Below are 26,423 nucleotides of genomic sequence, written 5' to 3' on the forward strand. Positions count from 1 at the left end.
TTGTCTGCCAAAGACCATCTTATTTCTCAAGTTTCCACAGCCATTTAGTCAGTAGACTGATATTCATCCATCTAAGATTTAAAATACCAAGTCCCCCTTTTTCTTTAGCAGTACAGACTGTATCCCAATTCACCAAATGATATTTTTTTCTTTTCTCCACCATTCCAAAGAAATCTCTTTCTAAAGATATCCATATTTTTTAAAACAGAAGATGGTGTCATATAAAGAGAAAGCATATAAAGGGGAATGTTAGACAGACTACTATTAATGAGAGTTAATCTTCCCCCAAGGCTGAGATATCTACCTTGCCAAACTCCTAATTTTTTTCAAATTTCTCTTCAGTCTTAGCCCACTGAGAAATGCTCAAAGTTTTATGATCAATAGGAACACTAAGGTAGCAAATGGGAAGAATTTTAATAGGGCAAGTAAAAATCTCAGTATAAGCATCTTTGTTATTATTATTATCACCAAAACAATAAACCTCACTTTTATGAAAGTTGATTTTCAGACCAGACATCTTTTCAAACAAAATCAAGATAAATTTTAAGTTCCTTGCAAATTCAAGATTGTCCTGAAGCAAAAAAAATGTATCATCCGCATATTGAAGATAAGCACAACCATTACTTATAATATGAGGAATCAAGCCAGCAATCAGTTTTTTTTCTTGTGCTTTTTTAATAAGACACGCAAGACCATCAGCTGCTATGTTGAAGAGGAGGGGGGAAAAGGGGTCACCCTGTCTGACCCCTTTATGAGTAGAAAAATAGGGGCCAATCATGCCATTAGTTCTAATAGCAACCTTCCCTCCTTTCACCGTTTTCATCACCAATCACTCCATTTGTCTCCAAAACCTTTTTGTTGGAGCATGCTATATAAGAATTGCCAATTGACTTTATCATAAGCCTTCTCAAAGTCAATTTTAAGAATAATCCCATTTTGCTTCTTTTTTTTACTTCATGAATAATTTCATGAAGAGCAACAACACAATCAAGAATATATTTTCCTTTAACAAAACCAAATTGATTTCCACTAATCACCTTGTTGATACACGAAGATAACCTATTATTCAAAGTTTTGGTGATGATTTTATAACAAACATTCAATAGACAAATTGGTCTGAAATTTTTCATTTCCATGGCATTATCTACCTTAGGAATTAAGGTAATCACACCATAATTAAGTCTTTTGATGTCCAAATTTCCTTTAAAAATCATCACACAAATACCAAATATCCTTTTTAATAATATCCCAGAAATCCTGGAAAATTCTGCAGGGAAACCATCAGGGCCTGGAGCACTATTATGTTTGAGGTCAGAGACAACTTTGTAAATCTCATCGAGACTAAAAGGGGCAGTAAGATAATTTCTGTCATCTTCATTAAGCCTTCGCATATTCATATCATTCATATTAATAGTCGTAATATTTGAAGGGCCAAAGAGGTTTTTATAATAGTCAGTGGCTAACTTATTAATTTCATCCTCATTATCCACAAGTCTCCCATTATCGAGCAGAGAATGAATTCTCAGACGTCTTTTTTTCCATTGGCTTTTAGATGAAAATATTTAGTATTCTCATCTCCAGCAATGATATTTTTTTCTGTGGCAATCTGTTTCATCTTCGTTTCTTCCTCAAGAAGTAAGGATTTCAGCTGCAATTCATACTCCATCTTTTCATTTTTCTCTCTATCAGAGAGATTTTCAGACTCATTTTTGATGTCCAATCTATTCAGATTCATTTTCAGAGTGTTGATTTTCCTCCTATTGGAACCTTCTTCATTAATATTCCATCCTTTCAGAGTTCTTTTAAGTCTTTTAACTTTTTCTTTCCAAATATCAATACTCTTCTTATTTCTAACTGGAAGAGTCCAGTTAGTCCTCACCATGTCATAAAACTTTGGTCTAAATTTCCAGCTGAGTTCATATCTGAACTCATGAGGGACTTTTTTTTCTTCAGTTTGCAGAACAAGAGGCACATGATCAGACAAAGATCTATCAAGACCTCTGACTGTAGCATTATGAAACAACAAGTCCCACTCAGGATTTACCAAAAACCTGTCAAGTTTTTCAAAGGTAGGATTGTTCCTATTGTTTGACCAGGTATAGAGTCTATCAGACAGATCAAGATCAATGAGACCATGCAATTCAATAATCGAATTAAAGATAGCACTCCATCTACTAAGACTCACAGGTTTATTTTTTTCTTCAATAGTTCTAATGATATTGAAATCACCACCAAAAATGGTCGGTCCTTTACAATTAGAACAGACCGAAGAAAATTCACTGAGAAATCTACTTCTATGTTCAGCTTGAGCCGCGCCATAAATGTTGATAAAACTAAAAGTGACATTTTTAGTCTTATGATGAATCAGACAATTGATCATAAACTCACTGATGTCCTGACTAATGATATAAAAAATATCAGAGTTAATTCCAACCAGAAGCCCACCAGATCTACCTCTGGGGGAGAAGAAATCCAGATAAAATTTTTTGAGGGTTCAGAGCCTCAAACCATCTTTGATCAAATTCCTTTTTTTGGTCTCTTGAAGACCAATAAAGTCTACTTTATGTTTTGTAATAAGTTCCTTTAGGAACTCAAACTTTCCCGGTTTCACCAGACCCTGGCAATTCCATATGACTCCTATCATTATGGAACCAATAATTCTGGAGTCTCTCTTTTTTTAACTCTCCTTTTATTAGGTGTACACCTAACCTTTTTTTATTTTTATTTCTTAGAGAATATTTTTTCTCTCTTCTTAGATCCTCTTTTTTATTATAAACCAACATTTTTTCTTTATCAGATTCACTATCAAGCAAGTCTTGAACCATTTTATCAATAGAATCAGAGATCTCAATTTCTTTTTCAGTCTCAGTTATGTTCAAATCAACTTCAGAAACCATATTAGAGCAACTAGCAATAAATCTTTCTAACTCCATCATTTTAATATCATTAAGATTCAAACAAACTTCCTCAGCATTTTTTCCTAGACTAACATTAAGCAAATCTGCCATCTCAACCAAAATGTTATCACTAGTTGTCGGGGACCATAATTAGGGGTACCCTCAAGACTCCTAATTCTCAGCTGGTAACCCCCATCAGCATAAAGCTGCTAAGGCCTGATGGGTGCGATTAAGTCAGGGATCAGTCCATTCGAGCGACTCGATCACGCCTCGCCCGAGCCTAGCCTCGGACAAGGGCAGCCGACCCCGGAGGATTTCCGTCTTGCCCGAGCCCCCCCCCCCCCCCTCCGACGGCGAACATATCTCCGGCTCGCCCGAGGCCCTGCCTTCGTTAAGAAGCAACCCTGACTAAATCGCCGCACCGACCGACCAAGTCGCAGGAGCATTTAATGCAAAGGTAGCCTGACACCTTTGTCCTGACGCGCGCCCTCCGGCAGAGCCGAAGTGACCGCTGTCACTTCGCCGCTCCACTGACCGGCCTGACAGAAGGACAGCGCCGCCTGCGCCACTCCGACTGCAGTGCCACTTGACAGAGTGAGACTGACAGGCAGTAAGCCCTGCCAAAGGCACCATAGGAAGCTCCGCCCGACCCAGGGCTCGGACTCAGGCTAAGTCCCGGAAGACGACGAACTCCGCTCCGCCCGACCCAGGGCTCGGACTCGGGCTAAGTCCTGGAAGACGGCGAACTCCGCTCCGCCCGACCCAGGGCTCGGACTCGGGCTAAGTCCCGGAAGACGGCGAACTCCGCTCCGCCCGACCCAGGGCTCGAACTCGGGCTAAGTCCCAGAAGACGACGAACTCCGCTTCGCCCGACCCTAGGGCTCGGACTCGGGCTCAGCCCCAGAAGACGACGAACTCCGCTTCGCCCGACCCCAGGGCTCGGACTCCGCCCTGGCCTCTGCCGAACGACCTCCGCCTCGCCCGACCCAGGGGCTCGGACTCGGCCTCGGCCATGGAAGACAGACTAGACCTTGGCTTCGGAGGAGCCTCCACGTCGCCCAACCTAGGGCGCAGGCCAGCCACGTCAACAGGAAGCGCCATCATCACCCTACCCCGAGCTGACTCGGGCCGCAGAGAACAAGACCGGTGTCCCATCTGGCTAGCTCCGCCAGATAGGCAATGATGGCGCCCCGCATGCTCTGTGACGACGGCGGCTCTCAGCTCTCTTACGGAAGCAGGAGGACGTCGGCAAGGACTCAACCGCTCCGACAGCTGTCCCTCCGCCAGGCTCCGTCGCTCCTCCGACGGCCACGACATCACACCAGCTGGGTGCCAAAATCTCTCCGGCTGCCACATCGGCATGTACTTAGGGCGCTAGCTCTCCCCCGCTAGACACGTAGCACTCTGCTACACCCCCATTGTACACCTGGATCCTCTCCTTACGCCTATAAAAGGAAGGACCAGGGCCCTCTTAGAGAGGGTTGGCCGCGCGGGGACGAGGACGGGACAGGCGCTCTCTTGGGGCCGCTCGCTTCCCTCTCCCGCGTGGACGCTTGTAACCCCCTACTGCAAGCGCACCCGACCTGGGTGCGAGACGAACACGAAGGCCGCGGGATTCCCACCTCTCTCACGCCGGTCTCCGGCCGCCTCGCTCCTTTCCCCCCTTCGCGCTTGCCCACGTGCTCGACCCATCTGGGCTGGGGCACGCGGCGACACTCACTCGTCGGCCCGAGGGACCCCCCGGTCTCGAAACGCCGACAGTTGGCGCGCCAGGTAGAGGCCTGCTGCGTGTTGACGAACAGTTTCCCGTCAAGCTCCAGATGGGCAGTCTCCAGCAACCTCTCCGACCCGGGACGGTGCTCCGTTTCGGGAGTCTTGAGTTCATGTCCTTCGACGGCAGCTACGACATGATACTCCTTCCACCGCCGCGTGACAACGACAATGGCGGCCGATAGCCCGCCCGTCGGCGGCGGAATCGACGACGTCTTCCCCGCGTGGTGGAAGAACAACATTCGAGCTCGCCCCGTCCTCTCCCCCGCCAACGGAGGAGGAGGCGGGGCAACCAAGGCCAAGCGGGAGGCCGCGCCTCGTCGGCTGTCGAGCGAGTCGACGTCCCTAGCGCCCCAACGGGGGGCGCGTCGGGCGTCGACCTCGCGTTTGAGACGAAGGCGAGCGCCGTCTCCCCGCGACACGCCAATCCCGAGCAAGCGGACGACGCCAGCACGCTCGCGGAAGGCTTGCTGGGCGTCACCCTCGTACTTGAGATGACGGTGCAGTCAGTCCCCGACGTGACTTCATCGCCGTTCGTCGACCAAAAGGTACCGACCGATTCCCATCCTACGTCATTTGGATTCAGCCTCAACCCGCCTAGCGACCTTGCTTTGGCGGGCACTCTCGTAGAGGCGAGTTCAAACCCTCTGGGGTTTCGCATGCGGTCGCCTTGGGACCGGCTGACGAACGTCTCGACCTATGGGCCCTCCGGGTCCGAGGAAGACGACGACCCCAGCATCTGTTGGGATTTCTCTGGACTTGGCAACCCCAGTGCCATGCGGGACTTCAGGACCGCATGTGACTACTGCCTCTCCGACTGTTCCGACGGTAGCCGCAGCCTCGACGACGAGGACTGCGGCCCAAGCCGCGAATGTTTCCACGTCGATCTAGGGGGTCCCTCCGAAGGCAATCATCTCGGCATGCCGGAGGACGGTGATCTCCCTAGGCCGGTGCCTCGCGCTGACATCCCGCGGGAGCTAGCTGTGGTCCCCGTTCCGGCGGGGGGTCACGACCCACAGCTCGAGCAAGTCCGCGGGGCACAGGCCAGGCTCGACGAGGGAGCAGGAGCGCTTGAGCCGATCCGCCGGGACGTCGGGCAGGCATGGGCGGGCCAACCCCCGGCCGGAGAAATACGTCACCTGCCCCAGGGTCTCCAGCTTCGCGTCGCCAACGACGTCAGGGTCAGGCCGTCACCCGCATCCAGTGGGGTCGGTCAGAACCTGGCCGCAGCAGCGATGCTTCTCCGCGCGATGCCGGAGCCATCAACCACCGAGGGTCGGCGAATCCAGGGGGAGCTCAAGAATCTCCTGGAAGGCGCTGCGGTCCGACGGGCCGAGAGCTCTGCCTCCCGAAGGCAGGGATACCCCTCGGAACCTCATGTCGCGACTTCCCGATTCATGCGGGAAGCCTCGGTCTACACCGGGCGCACGCGCAACACCGCGCCTGCGGCCCCGGGCCACCTCGGCAACGAGCACCATCATCACGACCGTCGGGCCCACCTCGACGAGAGGGTGCACCGAGGCTATCACCCCAGGCGTGGGGGACGCTACGACAGCGGGGAGGATCGGAGTCCCTCGCCTGAACCACCCGGTCCGCAGGCCTTCAGCCGGGCCATCCGGCGGGCACCGTTCCCGACCCGGTTCCGACCCCCGACTACTATCACAAAGTACTCGGGGGAAACGAGACCGGAATTGTGGCTTGCGGACTACCGCCTGGCCTGCCAGCTGGGTGGAACGGACGACGACAACCTCATCATCCGCAACCTCCCCCTGTTCCTCTCCGACACCGCTCGCGCCTGGTTGGAGCACCTGCCTCCGGGGCAGATCTCCAACTGGGATGACCTGGTCCAAGCCTTCGCCGGCAATTTCCAGGGCACGTACGTGCGCCCCGGGAATTCCTGGGACCTCCGAAGCTGCCGGCAGCAGCCGGGAGAGTCTCTCTGGGACTACATCCGGCGATTCTCGAAGCAGCGCACCGAGCTGCCCAACATCACCGACTCGGATGTCATCGGCGCGTTCCTTGCCGGCACCACCTGCCGCGACCTGGTGAGCAAGTTGGGTCGCAAGACCCCCACCAGGGCGAGCGAGCTGATGGACATCGCCACCAAGTTCGCCTCTGGCCAGGAGGCGGTCGAGGCTATCTTCCGAAAGGACAAGCAGCCCAGGGCCGCCCACCGGAAGATGCTCCCGAGGCGTCTACTCAGCGTGGCGCCAAGAAGAAAGGCAAGAAGAAGTCGCAAGCGAAACGCGACGCCGTCGACGCGGACCTTGACGTGGACCTTGTCGCCGCCGCCGTCGACACCGGAAGATGCTTGTCCCCACTCCGATGTGGCTTGTGAGAGGAAGATCTCTCCTTCTTCTCTTTGTGGTGAGAAGAAGATTTCTTCTCCTTCCCTTTGTTGGAGGAGCTCTTCTTCTTCTCCTTCCTCTTGGTGCGGGACTCATCCGATGAAGTGCTCCCGTGGCTTGTAGTGGGCTTTTTGTCGGTCTCGATCTCCTTCTTGGCGTGATCTCCCGACATCACTTCGAGCGGTTAGGCTCTAATGAAGCACCGGGCTCTGATACCAATTGATAGTCGCCTAGAGGGGGGGGGGGTGAATAGGGCGAAACTGAAATTTACAAATATAAACACAACTACAAGCTGGGTTAGCGTTAGAAATGTAAACGAGTCCGCGAGAGAGGGCGCAAAACAAATCGCAAGCAAATGAAGAGTGTGACACACGGATTTGTTTTACCGAGGTTCGGTTCTCGCAAACCTACTCCCCGTTGAGGAGGCCACAAAGGCCGGGTCTCTTTCAACCCTTCCCTCTCTCAAACGGTCCCTCGGACCGAGTGAGCTTCTCTTCTCAAATCAAAGCCGGGAATAAAACTTCCCCACAAGGGCCACCACACAATTGGTGTCTCTTGCCTTGATTACAATTGAGTGTTGATCACAAGAGCAAGTGAGAAAGAAAAGAAGCAATCCAAGCGCAAGAGCTCAAAAGAACACAGCAAATCTCTCTCGCTAATCACTAAAGCCTTTTGTGGAATTGGAGAGGATTTGATCTCTTTGGTGTGTCTAGAATTGAATGCCTAGCTCTTGTAAGTGGTTGAGAAGTGGAAAACTTGGATGCAATGAATGGTGGGGTGGTTGTGGTATTTATAGCCCCAACCACCAAACTTGACCGTTGGTGGAGGCTGTCTGTTCGATGGCGCACCGGACAGTCCGGTGCACACCGGACATGTCCGGTGCCCCCGCCACGTCATCACTGCCGTTGGATTCTGACCGTTGGAGCTTCTGACTTATGGGCCCGCCTGGATGTCCGGTGCACACCGGACATGCACTGTTGGATGTCCGGTGCGCCAGCATGGGCGTGCCTGACCTCTGCGCGCGCTGGCGCGCATTTATTGCGTCGCAGGTAGCCGTTGGCTCCTGAAGTAGCCGTTGCCTCGATGTTGCACCGGACAGTCCGGTGCACACCGGACATGTCCGGTGAATTATAGCGGAGCGGCTGCTGCGCGTTCCCGAGGCTGGCGAGTTCCGGAGACCGCGCTTCCTTGGAGCACCGGACAGTCCGGTGAATTATAGCGCCGCGACCTGCGAAATTCCCGAAGGTGGCGAGTTCGAGTTGGAGCCCTCTGGTGCACCGGACACTGTCCGGTGGTGCACCGGACACTGTCCGGTGTACACCGGACAGTCCGGTGCCCCCAGACCAGAGGTGCCTTCGGTTGCCTCTTTGCTCCTTTGTTGAATCCAAAACTTGATCTTTTTATTGGCTGAGTGTGAACCTTTTACACCTGTATAAACTATACACTTGGGCAAACTAGTTAGTTCAATTATTTGTGTTGGGCAATTCAACCACCAAAATTAATTAGGGACTAGGTGTAAGCCTAATTCCCTTTCAATCTCCCCCTTTTTGGTGATTGATGCCAACACAAACCAAAACAAATGTAGAAGTGCATAATTGAACTAGTTTGCATAATGTAAGTGCAAAGGTTGCTTGGAATTGAGCCAATACTTACAAGATATGCATGGATTGTTTCTTTCTTATTTAACATTTTGGACCACGCTTGCACCACATATTTTGTTTTTGCAAACTCTTTTGTAAATCCTTTTCAAAGTTCTTTTGCAAATAGTCAAAGGCAAATGAGTAAGATTTTGAGAAGCACTTTCAAGATTTGAAATTTTCTCCCCCTGTTTCAAATGCTTTTCCTTTGACTAAACAAAACTCCCCCTAAATGAAATCTTCCTCTTAGTGTTCAAGAGGGTTTTGATCTATCCTTTTTGAAATACTATTTTCTCCCCTTTTTGAATACAATAGGATACCAATTGAAAAATATTCAACACTTAGTTTTTTGAAATTGGTGTGGTGGTGCGGTCCTTTTGCTTTGGGCTCATATTTTCTCCCCCTTTGGCATGAATCGCCAAAAACGAAATCATTAGAGCCCTCGAAGTGCTATCTTCCCTTTTGGTCATAGATAAAAGAGTTAAGATTATACCAAGGACGAAGTCCTTTTGCTCTCTCCCCCAAAGATGGAGAGTCTCTTGGAGCGACGGCGAAGGATGAGTTACGGAGTGGAAGCCTTTGTCTTCGCCGAAGACTTCAATTCCCTTTCAATACACCTATGACTTGGTTTGAAATAGACTTGAAACACATTAGTCATAGCATATGAAAGAGACATGATCAAAGGTATATAGAAGAGCAATGTGTGCAATTTTAACAAAAGAAGTTCCTAGAATCAAGAATATTGAGCTCATGCCTAAGTTTGTTAAAAGATTGTTCATCAAGAGGCTTGGTAAAGATATCGGCTAATTGATCTTTAGTATTAATGTATGAAATCTCGATATCTCCCTTTTGTTGGTGATCCCTAAGAAAATGATACCGAATGGCTATGTGCTTAGTACGGCTATGCTCGACCGGATTGTCGGTCATTTTGATTGCACTCTCATTATCACATAGCAAAGGGACTTTGGTGAATTTGTAACCGTAGTCCCGCAGGGTTTGCCTCATCCAAAGTAATTGCGCGCAACAATGACCTGCGGTAATGTACTCGGCTTCAGCGGTTGAAAGAGCGACCGAATTTTGCTTCTTTGAAGCCCAAGACACCAAGGATCTTCCCAAGAACTGGCAAGTCCCCGATGTGCTCTTCCTATTGATTTTGCACCCTGCCCAATCGGCATCCGAATAACCAATCAAATCAAATGTGGATCCCCTAGGATACCAAAGCCCAAACTTAGGTGTATAAGCCAAATATCTCAAGATTCGTTTTACGGCCGTAAGGTGAGCTTCCTTAGGGTCGGCTTGGAATCTTGCACACATGCATACGGAAAGCATAATATCCGGTCGAGATGCACATAAATAGAGTAAAGAACCTATCATCGACCTGTATACCTTTTGATCCACGGACTTACCTCCCGTGTCGAGGTCGAGATGCCCATTTGTTCCCATGGGTGTCTTGATGGGCTTGGCATCCTTCATTCCAAACTTGCTTAGAATATCTTGAGTATACTTTGTTTGGCTAATGAAGGTGTCCTCTTGGAGTTGTTTCACTTGGAATCCTAAGAAATACTTCAACTCTCCCATCATAGACATCTCGAATTTCTGTGTCATAATCCTACTAAACTCTTCACATGTAGACTCGTTAGTAGACCCAAATATAATATCATCAACATAAATTTGGCATACAAACAAGTCATTTTCAAGAGTTTTAGTAAAGAGTGTAGGATCGGCCTTTCCGACTTGAAACCATTAGTAATAAGGAAATCTCTAAGGCATTCATACCATGCTCTTGGGGCTTGCTTGAGCCCATAAAGCGCCTTAGAGAGCTTATAGACATGGTTAGGGTACTTACTGTCTTCAAAGCCGGGAGGTTGCTCAACGTAGACCTCTTCCTTGATTGGTCCATTGAGGAATGCACTTTTTACGTCCATTTGATAAAGCTTAAAGCCATGGTAAGTAGCATAGGCCAATAATATGCGAATTGACTCAAGCCTAGCTACGGGTGCATAGGTTTCACCGAAATCCAAACCTTCGACTTGGGAGTATCCCTTGGCCACAAGTCGTGCTTTGCTCCTTGTCACCACACCATGCTCATCTTGCTTGTTGCGGAAAACCCATTTGGTTCCTACAACATTTTGATTAGGACGTGAAACTAAATGCCATACCTCATTTCTAGTGAAGTTGTTGAGCTCCTCTTGCATCGCCACTACCCAATCCGAATCTTGTAGTGCTTCCTCTACCCTGTGTGGCTCAATAGAGGAAACAAACGAGTAATGTTCACAAAAATGTGCAACACGAGATCTAGTAGTTACCCCCTTATGAATGTCGCCGAGGATGGTGTCGACGGGGTGATCTCGTTGGATTGCTTGGTGGACTCTTGGGTGTGGCGGCCTTGGTTCTTGCTCATCCTCCTTTTCTTGATCATTTGCATCTCCCCCTTGATCGTTGCCGTCATTTTGAGGTGGCTCATCTTCTTGATCTTCTTGTTCAACATCTTGAGCATCATCCTCAATTTGAGTTGGTGGAGATGCTTGCATGGAGGAGGATGGTTGATCTTGTGCATGTGGAGGCTCTTCGGATTCCTTAGGACACACATCCCCAATGGACATGTTCCTTAGCGCTATGCATGGAGCCTGTTCTTCACCTATCTCATCAAGATCAACTTGCTCTACTTGAGAGCCGTTAGTTTCATCAAACACAACGTCACAAGAAACTTCAACTAGTCCTGAGGACTTGTTAAAGACTCTATATGCCCTTGTGTTTGAATCATATCCTAGTAAAAAGCCTTCTACAGTTTTAGGAGCAAATTTAGATTTTCTACCTCTCTTAACAAGAATAAAGCATTTGCTACCAAAAACTCTAAAATATGAAATGTTGGGCTTTTTACCGGTTAGGAGTTCATAGGATGTCTTCTTGAGGATTCGGTGAAGGTATAACCGGTTGATGGCGTAGCAAGCGGTGTTGACCGCTTCGGCCCAAAATCGATCTGGTGTCTTGTACTCATCAAGCATGGTTCTTGCCATGTCTAATAGAGTTCGATTCTTCCTCTCCACTACACCATTTTGTTGTGGAGTGTAGGGAGAAGAGAACTCATGCTTGATGCCCTCCTCCTCAAGGAAGCCTTCAATTTGAGAGTTCTTGAACTCCGTCCCATTGTCGCTTCTAATTTTCTTGATCCTTAAGCCGAACTCATTTTGAGCCCGTCTCAAGAATCCCTTTAAGGTCTCTTGGGTTTGAGATTTTTCCTGTAAAAAGAATACCCAAGTGAAGCGAGAATAATCATCCACAATAACTAGACAGTACTTACTCCCGCCGATGCTTATGTAAGCGATCGGGCCGAATAGGTCCATGTGTAGGAGCTCCAGTGGCCTGTCGGTCGTCATGATGTTCTTGTGTGGATGATGAGACCCAACTTGCTTTCCTGCTTGGCATGCGCTACAAATCCTATCTTTCTCAAAGTGAACATTTGTTAGTCCCAAAATGTGCTCTCCCTTTAGAAGCTTATGAAGATTCTTCATCCCAACGTGGGCTAGTCGGCGATGCCAGAGCCAACCCATGTTAGTCTTAGCAATTAAGCATGTGTCGAGTTCAGCTCTATCAAAATCTACTAAGTATAGCTGACCCTCTAACACACCCTTAAATGCTATTGAATCATCACTTCTTCTAAAGACAGTGACACCTACATCAGTGAATAGACAGTTGTAGCCCATTTGACATAATTGGGATACAGAAAGCAAATTGTAATCTAAAGAGTCTACAAGAAAAACATTGGAAATAGTATGGTCAGGTGATATAGCAATTTTACCCAAACCTTTGACCAAACCTTGATTTCCATCCCCGAATGCGATAGCTCGTTGGGGATCTTGGTTTTTCTCATATGAGGAGAACATCTTCTTCTCCCCTGTCATGTGGTTTGTGCACCCGCTGTCGAGTATCCAACTTGAGCCCCCGGATGCATAAACCTACAAAACAATTTTAGTTCTTGAATTTAGGTACCCAAACGGTTTTGGGTCCTTTGGCATTAGACACAAGAACTTTGGGTACCCAAACACAAGTCTTGGAGCCCTTGTGTTTGCCCCCAACAAATTTGGCAACTACCTTGCCGGATTTATTAGTCAAAACATAAGATGCATCAAAAGTTTTAAATGAAATGTCATGATCATTTGATGCATTAGGAGTCTTCTTCTTAGGCAACTTAGCACGGGTTGGTTGCCTAGAACTAGATGTCTCACCCTTATACATAAAAGCATGATTAGGGCCAGAGTGAGACTTCCTAGAGTGAATTCTCCTAATTTTGCTCTCGGGATAACCGGCATGGTACAAAATGTAACCCTCGTTATCCTGAGACATGGGAGCTTTGCCCTTAACAAAGTTAGACAAATTTTTAGGAGGGGCACTAAGTTTGACATTGTCTCCCCTTTGGTAGCCAATGCCATCCTTAATGCCAGGGTGTCTCCCATTATAGAGCATACTTCTAGCAAATTTGAACTTTTCATTTTCTAAGTTATGCTCGGCAATTTTTGCATCTAATATTGCTATATGATCATTTTGTTGTTTAATCAAAGTCATGTGATCACGAATAGCATTAATATCAACATCTCTACATCTAGTACAAATGGAAACATGCTCAACACTAGATGTAGTGGGTTTGCATGAATTAAGTTCAACGATCTTAGCACGCAAGATATCATTATTATCTCTAAGATCGGAAATTGTAACATTGCAAACATCTAGTTCTTTAGCCTTAGCAATCAAATTTTCATTTTCTACTCTAAGGCTAGCAAGGGAAATGTTTAATTCTTCAATGTTAGCAAGCAAATCATCATTATCATTTCTAAGATTGGGAATTGAAACATTACAAACATGTGAGTCAACCTTAGCATTTAAACTAGCATTTTCATTTCTAAGGTTGGTAATAGTATCATGGCAAGTACTTAGCTCACTAGATAATTTCTCACATTTTTCTACCTCTAGAGCATAAGCATTTTTAACCTTAACATGCTTTTTATTTTCCTTGATTAGGAAGTCCTCTTGGGAGTCCAAGAGGTCATCCTTTTCATGGATGGCACTAATTAGCTCATTTAGTTTTTCCTTTTGTTCCATGTTAAGGTTGGCAAAAAGAACGTGCAAGTTATCCTCCTCATTGCTAGCATCATCCTCATCACTAGAGGTTTCATATTTAGTGGAGGATCTTGATTTTACCTTCTTCCTTTTGCCGTCCTTTGCCATGAGGCACTTGTGGCCGACGTTTGGGAAGAGGAGTCCCTTGGTGACGGCGATGTTGGCGGCGTCCTCGTCGGAGGAGGACTCGGTGGAGCTCTCGTCGGAGTCCCACTCGCGGCACACGTGGGCATCGCCGCCCCTCTTCTTGTGGTACCTCTTCTTTTCTTTCCTCTTTCCCTTCTTGTCGTTATCCCTGTCACTGTCACTTGATAATGGACATTTAGCGATAAAGTGACCGGGCTTACCACACTTGTAGCAAACCTTCTTGGAACGGGATTTGTAATCCTTCCCCTTCCGTTGCTTGAGGATTTGGCGAAAGCTTTTGATGATTAAAGCCATCTCCTCATTGTCGAGCTTGGAGGCGTCAATTGGTTGTCTACTCGGTGTAGACTCCTCCTTCTTCTCCTCCGTCGCCTTAAATGCCACCGGTTGTGCTTCGGACGTGGAGGGTTCATCAAGCTCGTTGATCTTCTTGGAGCCTTTGATCATACATTCAAAGCTCACAAAATTCCCGATAACTTCCTCGGGGGTCATTTGAGTATATCTAGGATTACCACGAATTAATTGAACTTGAGTGGGGTTAAGGAAAATGAGTGATCTAAGAATAACCTTAACCACCTCGTGGTCATCCCACTTCTTGCTCCCGACGTTGCGCACTTGGTTCACCAAAGTCTTGAGCCGATTGTACATGTCTTGTGGCTCTTCCCCTTGGCGAAGTCGAAAGCGACCGAGCTCCCCCTCGATCGTTTCCCGCTTGGTGATCTTTGTTAGTTCATCACCCTCGTGCGCGGTCTTGAGGAGGTCCCAAATTTCCTTTGCTTTCTTCAACCCTTGCACCTTGTTGTATTCCTCTCTATTTAGAGAGGCCAAGAGTATGGTTGTGGCTTAGGAGTTGAAGTGCTCGATTTGGGCCACCTCGTCCTCATCATAATCCTCATCCCCTACGGATGGTACCTGTGCTCCAAACTCAACAACATTCCATATACTTTTGTGGAGTGAGGTTAGATGAAATTTCATTAAATCACTCCACCTAGCATAATCTTCACCGTCAAAGGTTGGCGGTTTGCCTAATGGAACGGAAAGTAATGGAGTATGTCTAGATGTACGAGAATAGTGTAAGGGGATCTTACTAAACTTCTTACGCTCTTGGCGTTTAGAAGTTACGGAGGGCGCATCGGAGCCGGAGGTCGATGTTGATGAAGTGTCGGTCTCGTAGTAGACCACTTTCCTCATCCTCTTGTGCTTGTCCCCACTCCGATGTGGCTTGTGAGAGGAAGATCTCTCCTTCTTCTCTTTGTGGTGAGAAGAAGATTTCTTCTCCTTCCCTTTGTTGGAGGAGCTCTTCTTCTTCTCCTTCCTCTTGGTGCGGGACTCATCCGATGAAGTGCTCCCGTGGCTTGTAGTGGGCTTTTTGCCGGTCTCGATCTCCTTCTTGGCGTGATCTCCCGACATCACTTCGAGCGGTTAGGCTCTAATGAAGCACCGGGCTCTGATACCAATTGATAGTCGCCTAGAGGGGGGGGGTGAATAGGGCGAAACTGAAATTTACAAATATAAACACAACTACAAGCTGGGTTAGCGTTAGAAATGTAAACGAGTCCGCGAGAGAGGGCGCAAAACAAATCGCAAGCAAATGAAGAGTGTGACACACGGATTTGTTTTACCGAGGTTCGGTTCTCGCAAACCTACTCCCCGTTGAGGAGGCCACAAAGGCCGGGTCTCTTTCAACCCTTCCCTCTCTCAAACGGTCCCTCGGACCGAGTGAGCTTCTCTTCTCAAATCAAAGCCGGGAATAAAACTTCCCCGCAAGGGCCACCACACAATTGGTGCCTCTTGCCTTGATTACAATTGAGTGTTGATCACAAGAGCAAGTGAGAAAGAAAAGAAGCAATCCAAGCGCAAGAGCTCAAAAGAACACGGCAAATCTCTCTCGCTAATCACTAAAGCCTTTTGTGGAATTGGAGAGGATTTGATCTCTTTGGTGTGTCTAGAATTGAATGCCTAGCTCTTGTAAGTGGTTGAGAAGTGGAAAACTTGGATGCAATGAATGGTGGGGTGGTTGTGGTATTTATAGCCCCAACCACCAAACTTGACCGTTGGTGGAGGCTGTCTGTTCGATGGCGCACCGGACAGTCCGGTGCACACCGGACATGTCCGGTGCCCCCGCCACGTCATCACTGCCGTTGGATTCTGACCGTTGGAGCTTCTGACTTGTGGGCCCGCCTGGATGTCCGGTGCACACCGGACATGCACTGTTGGATGTCCGGTGCGCCAGCATGGGCGTGCCTGACCTCTGCGCGCGCTGGCGCGCATTTATTGCGTCGCAGGTAGCCGTTGGCTCCTGAAGTAGCTGTTGCCTCGATGTTGCACCGGACAGTCCGGTGCACACCGGACATGTCCGGTGAATTATAGCGGAGCGGCTGCTGCGCGTTCCCGAGGCTGGCGAGTTCCGGAGACCGCGCTTCCTTGGAGCACCGGACAGTCCGGTGAATTATAGCGCCGCGACCTGCGAAATTCCCGAAGGTGGCGAGTTCGAGTTGGAGCCCTCTGGTGCACCGGACAGTCCGGTGCCCCCAGACCAGAGGTGCCTTCGGTTGCCTCTTTGCTCCTTTGTTGAATCCAAAACTTGATCTTTTTATTGGCTGAGTGTGAACCTTTTACACCTGTATAAACTATACACTTGGGCAAACTAGTTAGTTCAATTATTTGTGTTGGGCAATTCAACCACCAAAATTAATTAGGGACTAGGTGTAAGCCTAATTCCCTTTCAGATAGGCGAGGAGATCCACAAGCTAACGGCAGCCGGGTTCATCAAAGAGGTATTCCATCCCGAATGGCTTGCCAACCCTGTGCTTGTGAGAAAGAAAGGAGGAAAATGGCGGATGTGTGTAGACTACACTGGTCTTAACAAAGCATGTCCGAAGGTTCCCTACCCTCTGCCTCGCATCGATCAAATCGTGGATTCCACTGCTGGGTGCGAAACCCTGTCTTTCCTCGATGCTTACTCGGGGTACCACCAAATCAGGATGAAAGAGTCCGACCAGCTCGCGACTTCTTTCATCACGCCCTTCGGCATGTACTGCTATGTCACCATGCCGTTCGGTTTGAGGAATGCGGGCGCGACGTACCAGCAGTGCATGAACCATGTGTTCGGCGAACACATCGGTCACACGGTCGAGGCCTACGTCGATGACATCGTAGTCAAGACGAGGAAAGCTTCCGACCTCCTCTCCGACCTTGAAGTGACATTCCAATGTCTCAAGGCGAAAGGCGTCAAGCTCAATCCCGAGAAGTGTGTCTTCGGGGTGCCCCGGGGCATGCTCTTGGGGTTCATCGTCTCCGAGCGGGGCATCAAAGCCAACCCGGAGAAGATCGCAGCCATCACCAGCATGGGTCCCATCAAGGACTTAAAGGGCGTACAGAGGGTCATGGGATGTCTCGTGGCTCTGAGCCGCTTGATCTCACACCTCGGCGAAAGAGGCCTACCTCTGTACCGCCTCTTAAGGAAGGCCGAGCGCTTCACTTGGACCCCTAAGGCCGAGGAAGCTCTCGGGAACCTGAAGGCGCTCCTCACAAAGGCGCCTATCTTGGTGCCCCCAGCTACCGGAGAAGCCCTCTTGGTCTACGTCGCCGCGACCACTCTGGTGGTTAGCGCCGCGATTGTGGTCGAGAGGCAAGAAGAGGGGCATGCATGTGACACCCCAGGTGTCTATTTCGCGTTATGTCGGGAGATTTATCCTAATCTCGAATGCTAAGTGAAAAATTCTATTTCTCGGCCGCGTTTATCTCCATTTATCAAGTTACTTGAGAAGGTTTCACCGATTTCCGATTTTATTCGATCGCGAGAAACAGCCAGTTTTGGAGCCTGTTAAAACTTTTATTTCTCGACACGAATGCAAACTCGATAATCAATCTCGATTTATAAATCTCGTCCAAAGCTCATTTGATTAGGCGCTCGACAGTTGCTAGTCGAGCTGTGTCCGAATCCAATTCCTCGAACCTTAGTCTATGTCTGACTATTTTATCCAAATCCGCTTTCTCAAACGGAATACTCAGTATATCGTCCTCTAATTAATTCTTACTCGACTCAGCCTAGTATCTTGTGTCTGAACTGAATTCAAAACCCACTCCAGCAGTGATTTTTAAAATGTCACGATTCGCCTTCTCCGACTAGAAATCCGAAAGCCGGTCGTATCTCAAGACGATTTTATTTCAAATCATGCGTAGGGAATTATTTTTCGAGCTAAATCAGATCAGACTCTCGGTCGAGTTAATCGCTCAATCGTCCGTTCGTCGGAACTCTAATTCGCTCCGTTCTCCGTAGAGACGAATTCCGCAGGAGCAAAAATTGTATCTTCGGCACGAGCAAAAGAAGCAATAATTCTTAAAAGGAACCATTCGTGTTATTTATTAATCTGAGCTGTGAGGTTCTAATTCAAGAGCACGATCAAATTGAGTCAAAGCATTTAAAAAAAATATAATAAGACACAATATTTTTCCAAGCAACGTCGACTCGAACCCCTGTCTGATCTGCCGCAACGTTCGTTTGTCGTGATCTTATATAGTTCGAAACCCATCGACAATTAATTTTAGTGAAGAGTTTAAAACCTAGTTTCTTTAATTAATTATTCTCTTGAATTGCTGTTATGGGTTGTGAAAAAAAAGAAAACACACGCACACCACCCTTCTCCCTGCACACACGCCACCACCTGGTCCTAGCGCTCGGCCCTGTGCTCTCTGCGCCAATGGCTGCAGCCGGCCAGTGGGAATTGCCGCCCAATCCCAGCCAATGGAATTCCAGCGATACCTCGTTAAATCAACCGAGCAGCCGCTCCTCCCCCTGTCTTCTTCCCCAGCCGGCGTTCTTCCTTCCTGGCGTTTTCCTCCTCTCTGATTCGCGCAGGAGCAAGGGAGCTCCCATGGCTACCTCCCTGGCGCCCTCTCCACCCAGCACGCAGAAGCTTCCAGGGAGCCGTCGCTCGCCTCTACAGCTCCCTCCGGCGTCGGCTCTCCAACAGGCTTCCCTGCCTTCCTCTCTTTCGAGCCCCCCTGGTTTTCGTCTGTAAGCTTGCCGGCAGCCATCTTCCCCAAGTGCTGGCGTATGGGAGCCATGTCCCCTCTGTCCAGAAAATGCAGAGCTCGAGCACACCTCTCTACTCCCATCCATGGTGCCCCAAATCTCCAGCCGGAGCTCCGAAGGCCGCCTCCCTGGTGCACCTCGCCAGTAGCAGGGATCCTTTCCCTCTCCCATGGCGCGCAAGCCGCGAGCTCCCCCACGTGCGTTCCCTTCCCCAGGCGCAGGCGTAGAAAGCTCTCATCCACGCAGTCCAGCTCCAGGCCAGATCCAATTCGCCCAACCCCTGCTCGCCCAGAGCTCCTTCGCTCCAAATCCGGCCATCCCCGCCTGGCCGTGGAGTTCCTCGAGCAGCCCCACCTGGCCGCCATCCTCCCCAGGTCGGCCTCCCCCTTTTTTGTGTGTGCAGCTCGCCATTCCCTCTGTAGCAGCGCGATGGCTTCCTCTGCTGCCAAGGGCCTCGCCCAGGTCCGGCCATGGTCGCTCCCATCGCCGACCGAGCTCCTCTTCTGTAGCAGGCCTTTCGCCTTGTCTCCATGGTCATGTGCAGCGAGCTCCATTTTTTTCCCAGCGCTCTCGCCTGCTCGACAGAATGCCACAGCGTGAAGCAGCCATGGATCCTCCCTGTGTCGCGCCCTCGGCGTGCGACGTATTGCAGCAGCAGCGATGCCCTTCGCTGCGACGCGCTCGCCAGGTCGGTCCACTCGCCGTCGATCTGCGCAGCCCCTGCACGTCGTCGTCGAAACCCGCGGTGAGCTCCTCGCTGTCCCGCACTCCTCGATTCTCTAAGTACCAAATCAATAAAATGTGCATTTAAATGTGTGTGTTAATCGCAGCCCTCCGTCGATGTCACGCCTCGTGCTATGCCTATGCAACGCAATGCTAGCCGGTGGACAACACATGCGACTCACTGATCCGGCCAGGTTGCTTTTGTTTCATTTACGATTTAGTCGATGACGTGAATATGTGCGTGAAAATATAATTGTATGAATGGACGCGAGTAGAAAGAAAATGAAGTAGAAAAGAACTCGGATGTTTTTATATTTTTATTTTGATTGGAAAATATGTGATGCGTTGTTTAATACGAAAACTAAGTTACAAAATGTGGATTATGTTTTGGGAAATGCATCGATATGTGTTTATGTGAAAAGTGTATTTGTTTTATACAATGTGATGGGATTCATGATTATATATGCGGTATATTTATCGATGTGACGAGTAGTTTAGAAAATGCTAGTTTGCATGGAGGATGTATTGTTAATACATGAGTGTCAGGGTTCATGTATTAGTGGTCGCGCCACATTGATTGAAGTGTCTCGGGTGCACGCCACCATATGGTTGTATGCGAGACGAGGTTATGTGCATGATGAGTTTAGTAAAAATCCACTGGTGTCACTGGTGTTAAGTTGAGGTTTAATTACGCGTGGAAAGTAATAATGGGTTTAATACTTAGAACTCTTAGTCGATAGTAAAAAATTGTTTTGGTTTATATAGACAGGTGGTGACATGCCCAAGTAGTTGCCGCTTTCTCTATATTTATAAGTCGAGTCGAGACGATGCGTATTATGCGTTCGTTAAATTATGCTTCGCATATGGAGTATGATTGTGCTCACGATTTCGAGTAGACACTTCAAGTAAGTCAAGTAGATTTGAGATACAAGTGTGTAATGGAGTTAGTTTTTTTGGATAATTATTGAAATACTCGGTCCGTAGGATAAACATGTATGTGTTCATGATTGGAAAGTAAATGCATGGTGATTGCGAGTTGGAGACTGGTAGTTTACGGTTCGTATAAATTGGTCGATGTGCGAATATACTTGTGAATCTGTGTGTTTATAAAAATGTTGTAGTATATGTTGTGTCTCGGATTGCGATAATAATAGGCAAGCTGACATGTATGTTATTTAGCGGGCTATGTCGTTGCTCCAGTTAGCCGACTTGTTAGATAGCTTGGGTTAAGCACGTAATCGCGATAAATTGCTTGTTATGATCCAAATGCGCATGGTTATGGTCGCGGGTAAAATTAGTGCTGTTCATGTGAGGTCTAAGTGAAAATGCAAATTAGTGTGTGAAGGGTGCAATTGATATACACATTTGTACCATGTTTGATTATTGTGGTGAATGTGTTTGCTGAGTGTGTACGGTAATCCTAGCGCATGAAATAACTTGTATAAAAATTAGTAAGTCTACTTGTTAGTTCTCACTTGGTCATTTTAACTCTAACAATTGTCAAAGTGTTAGAATAATTCAAGGGTCTAGAACGCAACAATTCTTGAAGTAATTAGAAGCTGAATTTACTAGTTGCTGTTTTGGGCTGCACGTACTGTTTTTGTCGTGTTGTAGGTTTGATGAACTAAATTATGTTTTCTATAGAAAAGTCATGTATAAAAGTTGTAGATAACCTTATTAGCTTGCTTGTGTTAAAATTTGACAGCCATAGGTCTGATCGTTTAGAAGTTGTGCTGTTCACAAATTCAGTAACTGAATCTACCCAAATTCTGTACAGATTTCAGAAACTGCATTGTTTGCCTAATTTAATGTTGCAATCTGTTCATGGTCGTTATAAGAAAGTTGTAGATGCTTTTCTTATCTTGCTTGTGTTAAAATTTCATAACCATAGGCCTGACAGATTATGAGTTATGAATTTTACAAACTGGTTGCTGTATTCTGTCCACTGACAGAACAGATTTCGAAAACTGAATTGTTTGATTCAGTTCAACATAGAATCACTTCTTGGTGATTATAAAATACATGTAGTACTTTTGCTAAGCTTTCCAAAAAGTATTGGATCACTCTTTTTGGTGATCTGAATATTAAGTTATGGATGTTTAAAGTCTGAAGACTGAATCTGTCCAATTCTGGACACCAAAGCCTTCTAGTGTCTTTTATCCTTAGTTAAATATTGAATCACCTTGAGATGTTTATAAATGATATGTAGACAATTTTATTACCTTTCCAGAAAGTCTAGGATCAATTTGTTTGGATGTCTGAACCAGTAGTTGTGAATTTTTGAAGTCGCAAGTCTGAATCTGTCCAACCTGGACAGACCTGTTATTTTTGCACAGTTCGACTTTGCTAAGAGTCTAGTCGTATTGAGACGATAATACCAAAGTTGTAGAGCGTTTCCCAAGCTTTCCAAAAAGTATTTGTTCACTACTTTTGGATAAATATTTGAAGAGTTATGACTGAAACAAGCAACTGCTGTGTTGCTGTCCTAATTTTATTATGTTTGGGGATTGCTCTACTCTGTAGTGTATTTCTTGAGTCGACTGTTTCCTCGTTTTGACCTTGGTTAAACACGCAGTAATGATAATATAACTAATATAATTGAGCCTAAGTATATAGGTAACTAGTACACGTCTCGCTAAATTAGTGAACTAAATTGGTTAAGGTCTAATAAGTGTTTGCCTAGTGAGTAATTTTAAAGCCAAATTAAGTGTCTAGTTCCTTTTCAACTAAGTCTATCTATATATAAGTCGTAGCGAACTTGTGTACTTAACTAATTTAATGTTAGGTAACTAATGGATGATTAAAGTGAACGTGGTAGAAACTTGTGCTCATGCTTGTGTGGTCATGTTTGTATTGGTTAAGTAAAGTAAGCGTCGTCATCTTTCCAGTGGTAGCGACTACGTATGCCGATGACGTGTAGATAACTAATGCTAACGTGTGGTGGTTTACGGTGTCTTCTAAATTAATGTTAGTTCGCTACTGTGTCTTTGTATATCTTGTGGTATTTTTCATCATATTCATGCATATGCATCTTGCATCTCATTTAGGACCGAGAGAGGATGATCGTGCAAGTGATGTGGTGTCAACCACAAGATGCAGACGGTGGACGACCCAAGGAAGGATGGACTTAACCAGTGGATGCTTGCCAAGCGAGCACCTCCGCCAGCAAACACTACCTAAGTGTTAAATTAAAGGCAAGCCCCGGTTTTATGCATAACCGTTTATATATGCTATTTTACTACACTTAATGTTTGTAGGCTTGTACCGTGCACTTAAGTGTAGGAGTTGCCTGAAACCCTAGTTGCATGAACTCAGGATTCCTTTTGAGATGGATACTAGTATGCTAGGTCGAGTAGATGCTATGCTAAATCAGGATCTCGGTAGAAGTCGAGTGATTTTTCTAGCACTCGCGCGAGGTCAGGAATTGGTTGTATCCATTTTTGATAATAAGAATGATGATGGTCTATGGACACGGATCCATGGGGATGCGTTGTCTATGAGACAAAATTGAAATAAGGATTAACGTGCGGATACCTGTGTCAAGCGTTTGAATGTACTAAACACATGTCGGGAAAAATGGTAACCGGTAAACCTAGTACCTGAGTGAAGCCGGGCGCGGACTTTATCCCTCACGCGACCTGAGACTGGGTCTCCCATTCTAGATATGGTGGGTACAAGTGCGGCCACTGCATGGCGGCGGCCGGGGTCAGTGGAGCATTGTATGCCAAGGCGGTGAGGCCTGGACGCGAACGGGGAATCGATGGGGACGGTTGACATGTGTGGGGACGGAGTGCCCTGACATGTCGTGTGTTTAGGTTTACCTTGCAAGGTTAAAACTCGATTCGAATCGTCTGCTTCTCGCAGCTAATGAGACTGCTTGATCCATTGTACTGCATTGAGTAATAAGTGGAAATGAGGATACTGGCAAAAGATGTTGGTTGACTAAATTGCTTGCTACCATGTATGAATAGATAAGTTCTCATCTAGTCTAAATTATTATTCTAGAACTTGAAAAGCTAAAACTTGTTTTTAGACTCAGCTAGTGCTTTTGGCAAACCAAACCCCTCAGCCAAACAGCTGCATGGTCTAGAGGTAGAGGAGTAGACTCCTCACACCGGGTAAGTCTAGCTGAGTATTAGTATACTCAGCCTTGCTTGTGGCACAATTTTTGCAGGTACTCCTTATGATGATTGGTTGCTGGTGTGACTTGGCCTCCATCCTTGCCACCGGGATAGACGATCAAGTGGGTTATTGCTTCCGCAGGAGAGGACCAGGAGGAGTAGCGTGGCCAGGCTTCGCCATGTTACTCGGTTTTCTCCGTTAGTTATTTACGCTGCATTAAAATTTATGATTATTATTTCTGAAACTCCGATAATATAATCACTAATGATACTTATTAAATTTGTGGTATTATGTTTTATTGTATTTCTCTGTGCCTCACCTTCGTGTGAGCTAGTGGTATTCGATCCTGGATAAGTGGCTTTATCGGACTAGAACCGAGGGACTGACGAGTTATTCCGGTTTAAGTGTGTTGCTGCCTTTAAGGAGGCGACTTGGGCACTTAAGCTGGAATAATCCGGGTGGTTCCGCCACAGCTGGTATCGGAGCGAATACCAGTACAGAGAAGTCAATAAGTCATGATTACCAACCTTTTCTATAGTAAAACTTGCTTAGAAACCAAAGTTGGATAGATATCAGGACGATAAGGATAGATCTAGGACGTGAAGCCCTAAGACTAGATGGGTAGTGAAAGGGAAATAGGCTTTAAACCTTTTCCTAAATGATTTTGGTGATTGAATGTCCAACACAAACAATTGGACTAATTAGTTTGCTCTAGATTATATGTTCTACAGGTGCCAAAGATTCAACATAAAACCAATAAAAAGAACAAGACAAGAGTCAAAATAAAGGAGCAAAGGGGCAACCGAGGGCACCCCTGGTCTGGCGCACCGGACTGTCCGGTGTGCCACCGGACAGTGAACAGTACCTGTCCGGTGCACCAGGGAACGCTGACTCCAACTCTTCATTCTCGGGAATTCTCGGAAGCCGGCGCGCTATAATTCACCGGACTGTCCGGTGTACACCGGACAGTGTCCGGTGCTCCAACGGAACGGGGCCTCAGGAACTCGGCAGCCTCGGGATTTCACGAAGACTACTCCGCTAAAATTCACCGGACTGTCCGGTGTGCACCGGACTGTCCGGTGTGCTAGCGGAGCAACGGTCATCTTCGCGCCAACGGTCGACTCTGACGGTATACAGTGCAGAACAGTACACGCGGCAGAAGTCAGAGCAGAGGATCAGAGAGGCACCGGACTGTCCGGTGTGCACCGGACTGTCCGGTGCCACATGAGGACAAAAGCCTCCAACGGTCGACCAGCTCCAACCCCAACGGATAGGATGACGTGGCTGGGGCACCGGACATGTCCGGTGTGCACCGGACTGTCCGGTGCGCCCATCGCCAGCAGACTTCATCAACGGCTAGTTTTTGGATGGTGGCTATAAATACCACCCCAACCGGCCACTTCAAGGTGTGGGAGTCCAAGCAACATTCCAAGTCATCTAGTTGACATACTCAAGCCCTCCCAACCACATATATTCATTGATACATCCTATACACAAGATCTAGCCCACTACAACCAACACAAGTGCCACAAAAGAGAGAGCGAGCAATTGAGAGCTACTCAATTGAGTTTAGCCCTAGTGCCTTGTGAGATTCATTGAGAGATAGTGTGTGCTTCATCTTTGTGTTCATTTGCGCGTGGAGTTTTGACTCCCATTCAAACTTCCTCCAAAGTGTTGGAGGCTTGTAAAAGCTAGCAAGAGACACCAAAGATTGTGGTGGTCCTTGTGGGATCGAGAGTGATCCTTGAGAAGAAGAAGAGCTCGCCGATCCTTGTGTGATCGGGAGAGAGGGAAAGGGTTGAAAAAGACCCGTCCTTAAGTGGACTCCTCAACGGGGACTAGGCCTTCGAGGGCCGAACCTCGGTAAAACAAATCACCCGTGTTCATTGTGCTTTTGCTTGTGATTTGTTTGCTTTCCCTTACTCTAAGTTCTCTTGCACTATTCTTTGCTCATATCATTTGGTGTTGCTTCAAGTTAAAATCTCATTTAAGTGAAGCAACACTCCGCAAGAAAAGAACTTGAGTTAGTGCTCTTTTTCATCTAAGCTTTCTTGCTTTGTTATCATAGAATTATTAGTTGTATTGATTTATCACTTCCGCTTTATTTGAAAGCTATACTCTTTACCAGCAAGAACTTAGTTTTTATACTCCGATAATTGTTCATCTTGTTCTAACCACTAATCAAAGGATCTAGTTGGGGGATAAAGTTTTAATTTTCAGGTTTCGCCTATCCACCCCCCCCTCTAGGCGACTTTCAATTGGTATCAGAGCTAGGCACTTCATCTTGAGTCTAACAACTCGAAGTGATGGCTCGTAGAAGATCCCAAAAGAACAAGAAGACTCCTCCAACGAACGCAACTCAAAAGGAGGTAACTCTTGAGATATTATTTGATGATTGTTCTAATTATGATTCATGGTCTACTAGTGTGATAAATGCCTTTAGAACCATACATCCTCAATTAGAACAAATTATTGACAAGAGTATTTTCCCCTCTAGTTTTAATGGAAAAATTAATTCCGAGGAGGATCAAAGATGTTATCGCTTAAACTACCTAGCTTTTGACATCTTAAACAATTCTCTTAGCAAAGAAGATTATCGTGCCTTCATATCAAACTATGACGAATCCAT

General features: G+C 47.0%; 1 protein-coding gene across 1 annotated transcript; it reads left to right on the forward strand.

The window, feature by feature from the left end:
- Window positions 1–18,558: 18,558 nt before the first annotated feature.
- LOC118472103 (uncharacterized) lies at window positions 18,559–20,093 on the forward strand. The gene is made up of 3 exons (XM_035959278.1): window positions 18,559–19,323; window positions 19,515–19,694; window positions 19,780–20,093. The coding sequence occupies exons 1-3, from the start codon at window positions 18,971–18,973 to the stop codon at window positions 19,898–19,900; spliced, it is 654 nt and encodes a 217-aa protein (XP_035815171.1). The 5' UTR covers window positions 18,559–18,970; the 3' UTR covers window positions 19,901–20,093.
- The last annotated feature ends 6,330 nt before the right edge of the window (window positions 20,094–26,423 follow it).

Source organism: Zea mays, chromosome 5 (assembly GCF_902167145.1).
Source record: "Zea mays cultivar B73 chromosome 5, Zm-B73-REFERENCE-NAM-5.0, whole genome shotgun sequence".
In the NCBI taxonomy this organism is placed as follows: Eukaryota; Viridiplantae; Streptophyta; class Magnoliopsida; order Poales; family Poaceae; genus Zea; species Zea mays.

Coding starts and splice junctions, on each gene's coding strand:
- LOC118472103 (XM_035959278.1), top strand. CDS start 18,971: ATGGGAGCCATGTCCCCTCTGTCCAGAAAATGCAGAGCTCGAGCACAC. Junction 19,324..19,514: donor CTGGCCGCCATCCTCCCCAG/GTCGGCCTCCCC, acceptor TTTTTTTCCCAG/CGCTCTCGCCTGCTCGACAG. Junction 19,695..19,779: donor CGTCGTCGTCGAAACCCGCG/GTGAGCTCCTCG, acceptor TGTTAATCGCAG/CCCTCCGTCGATGTCACGCC.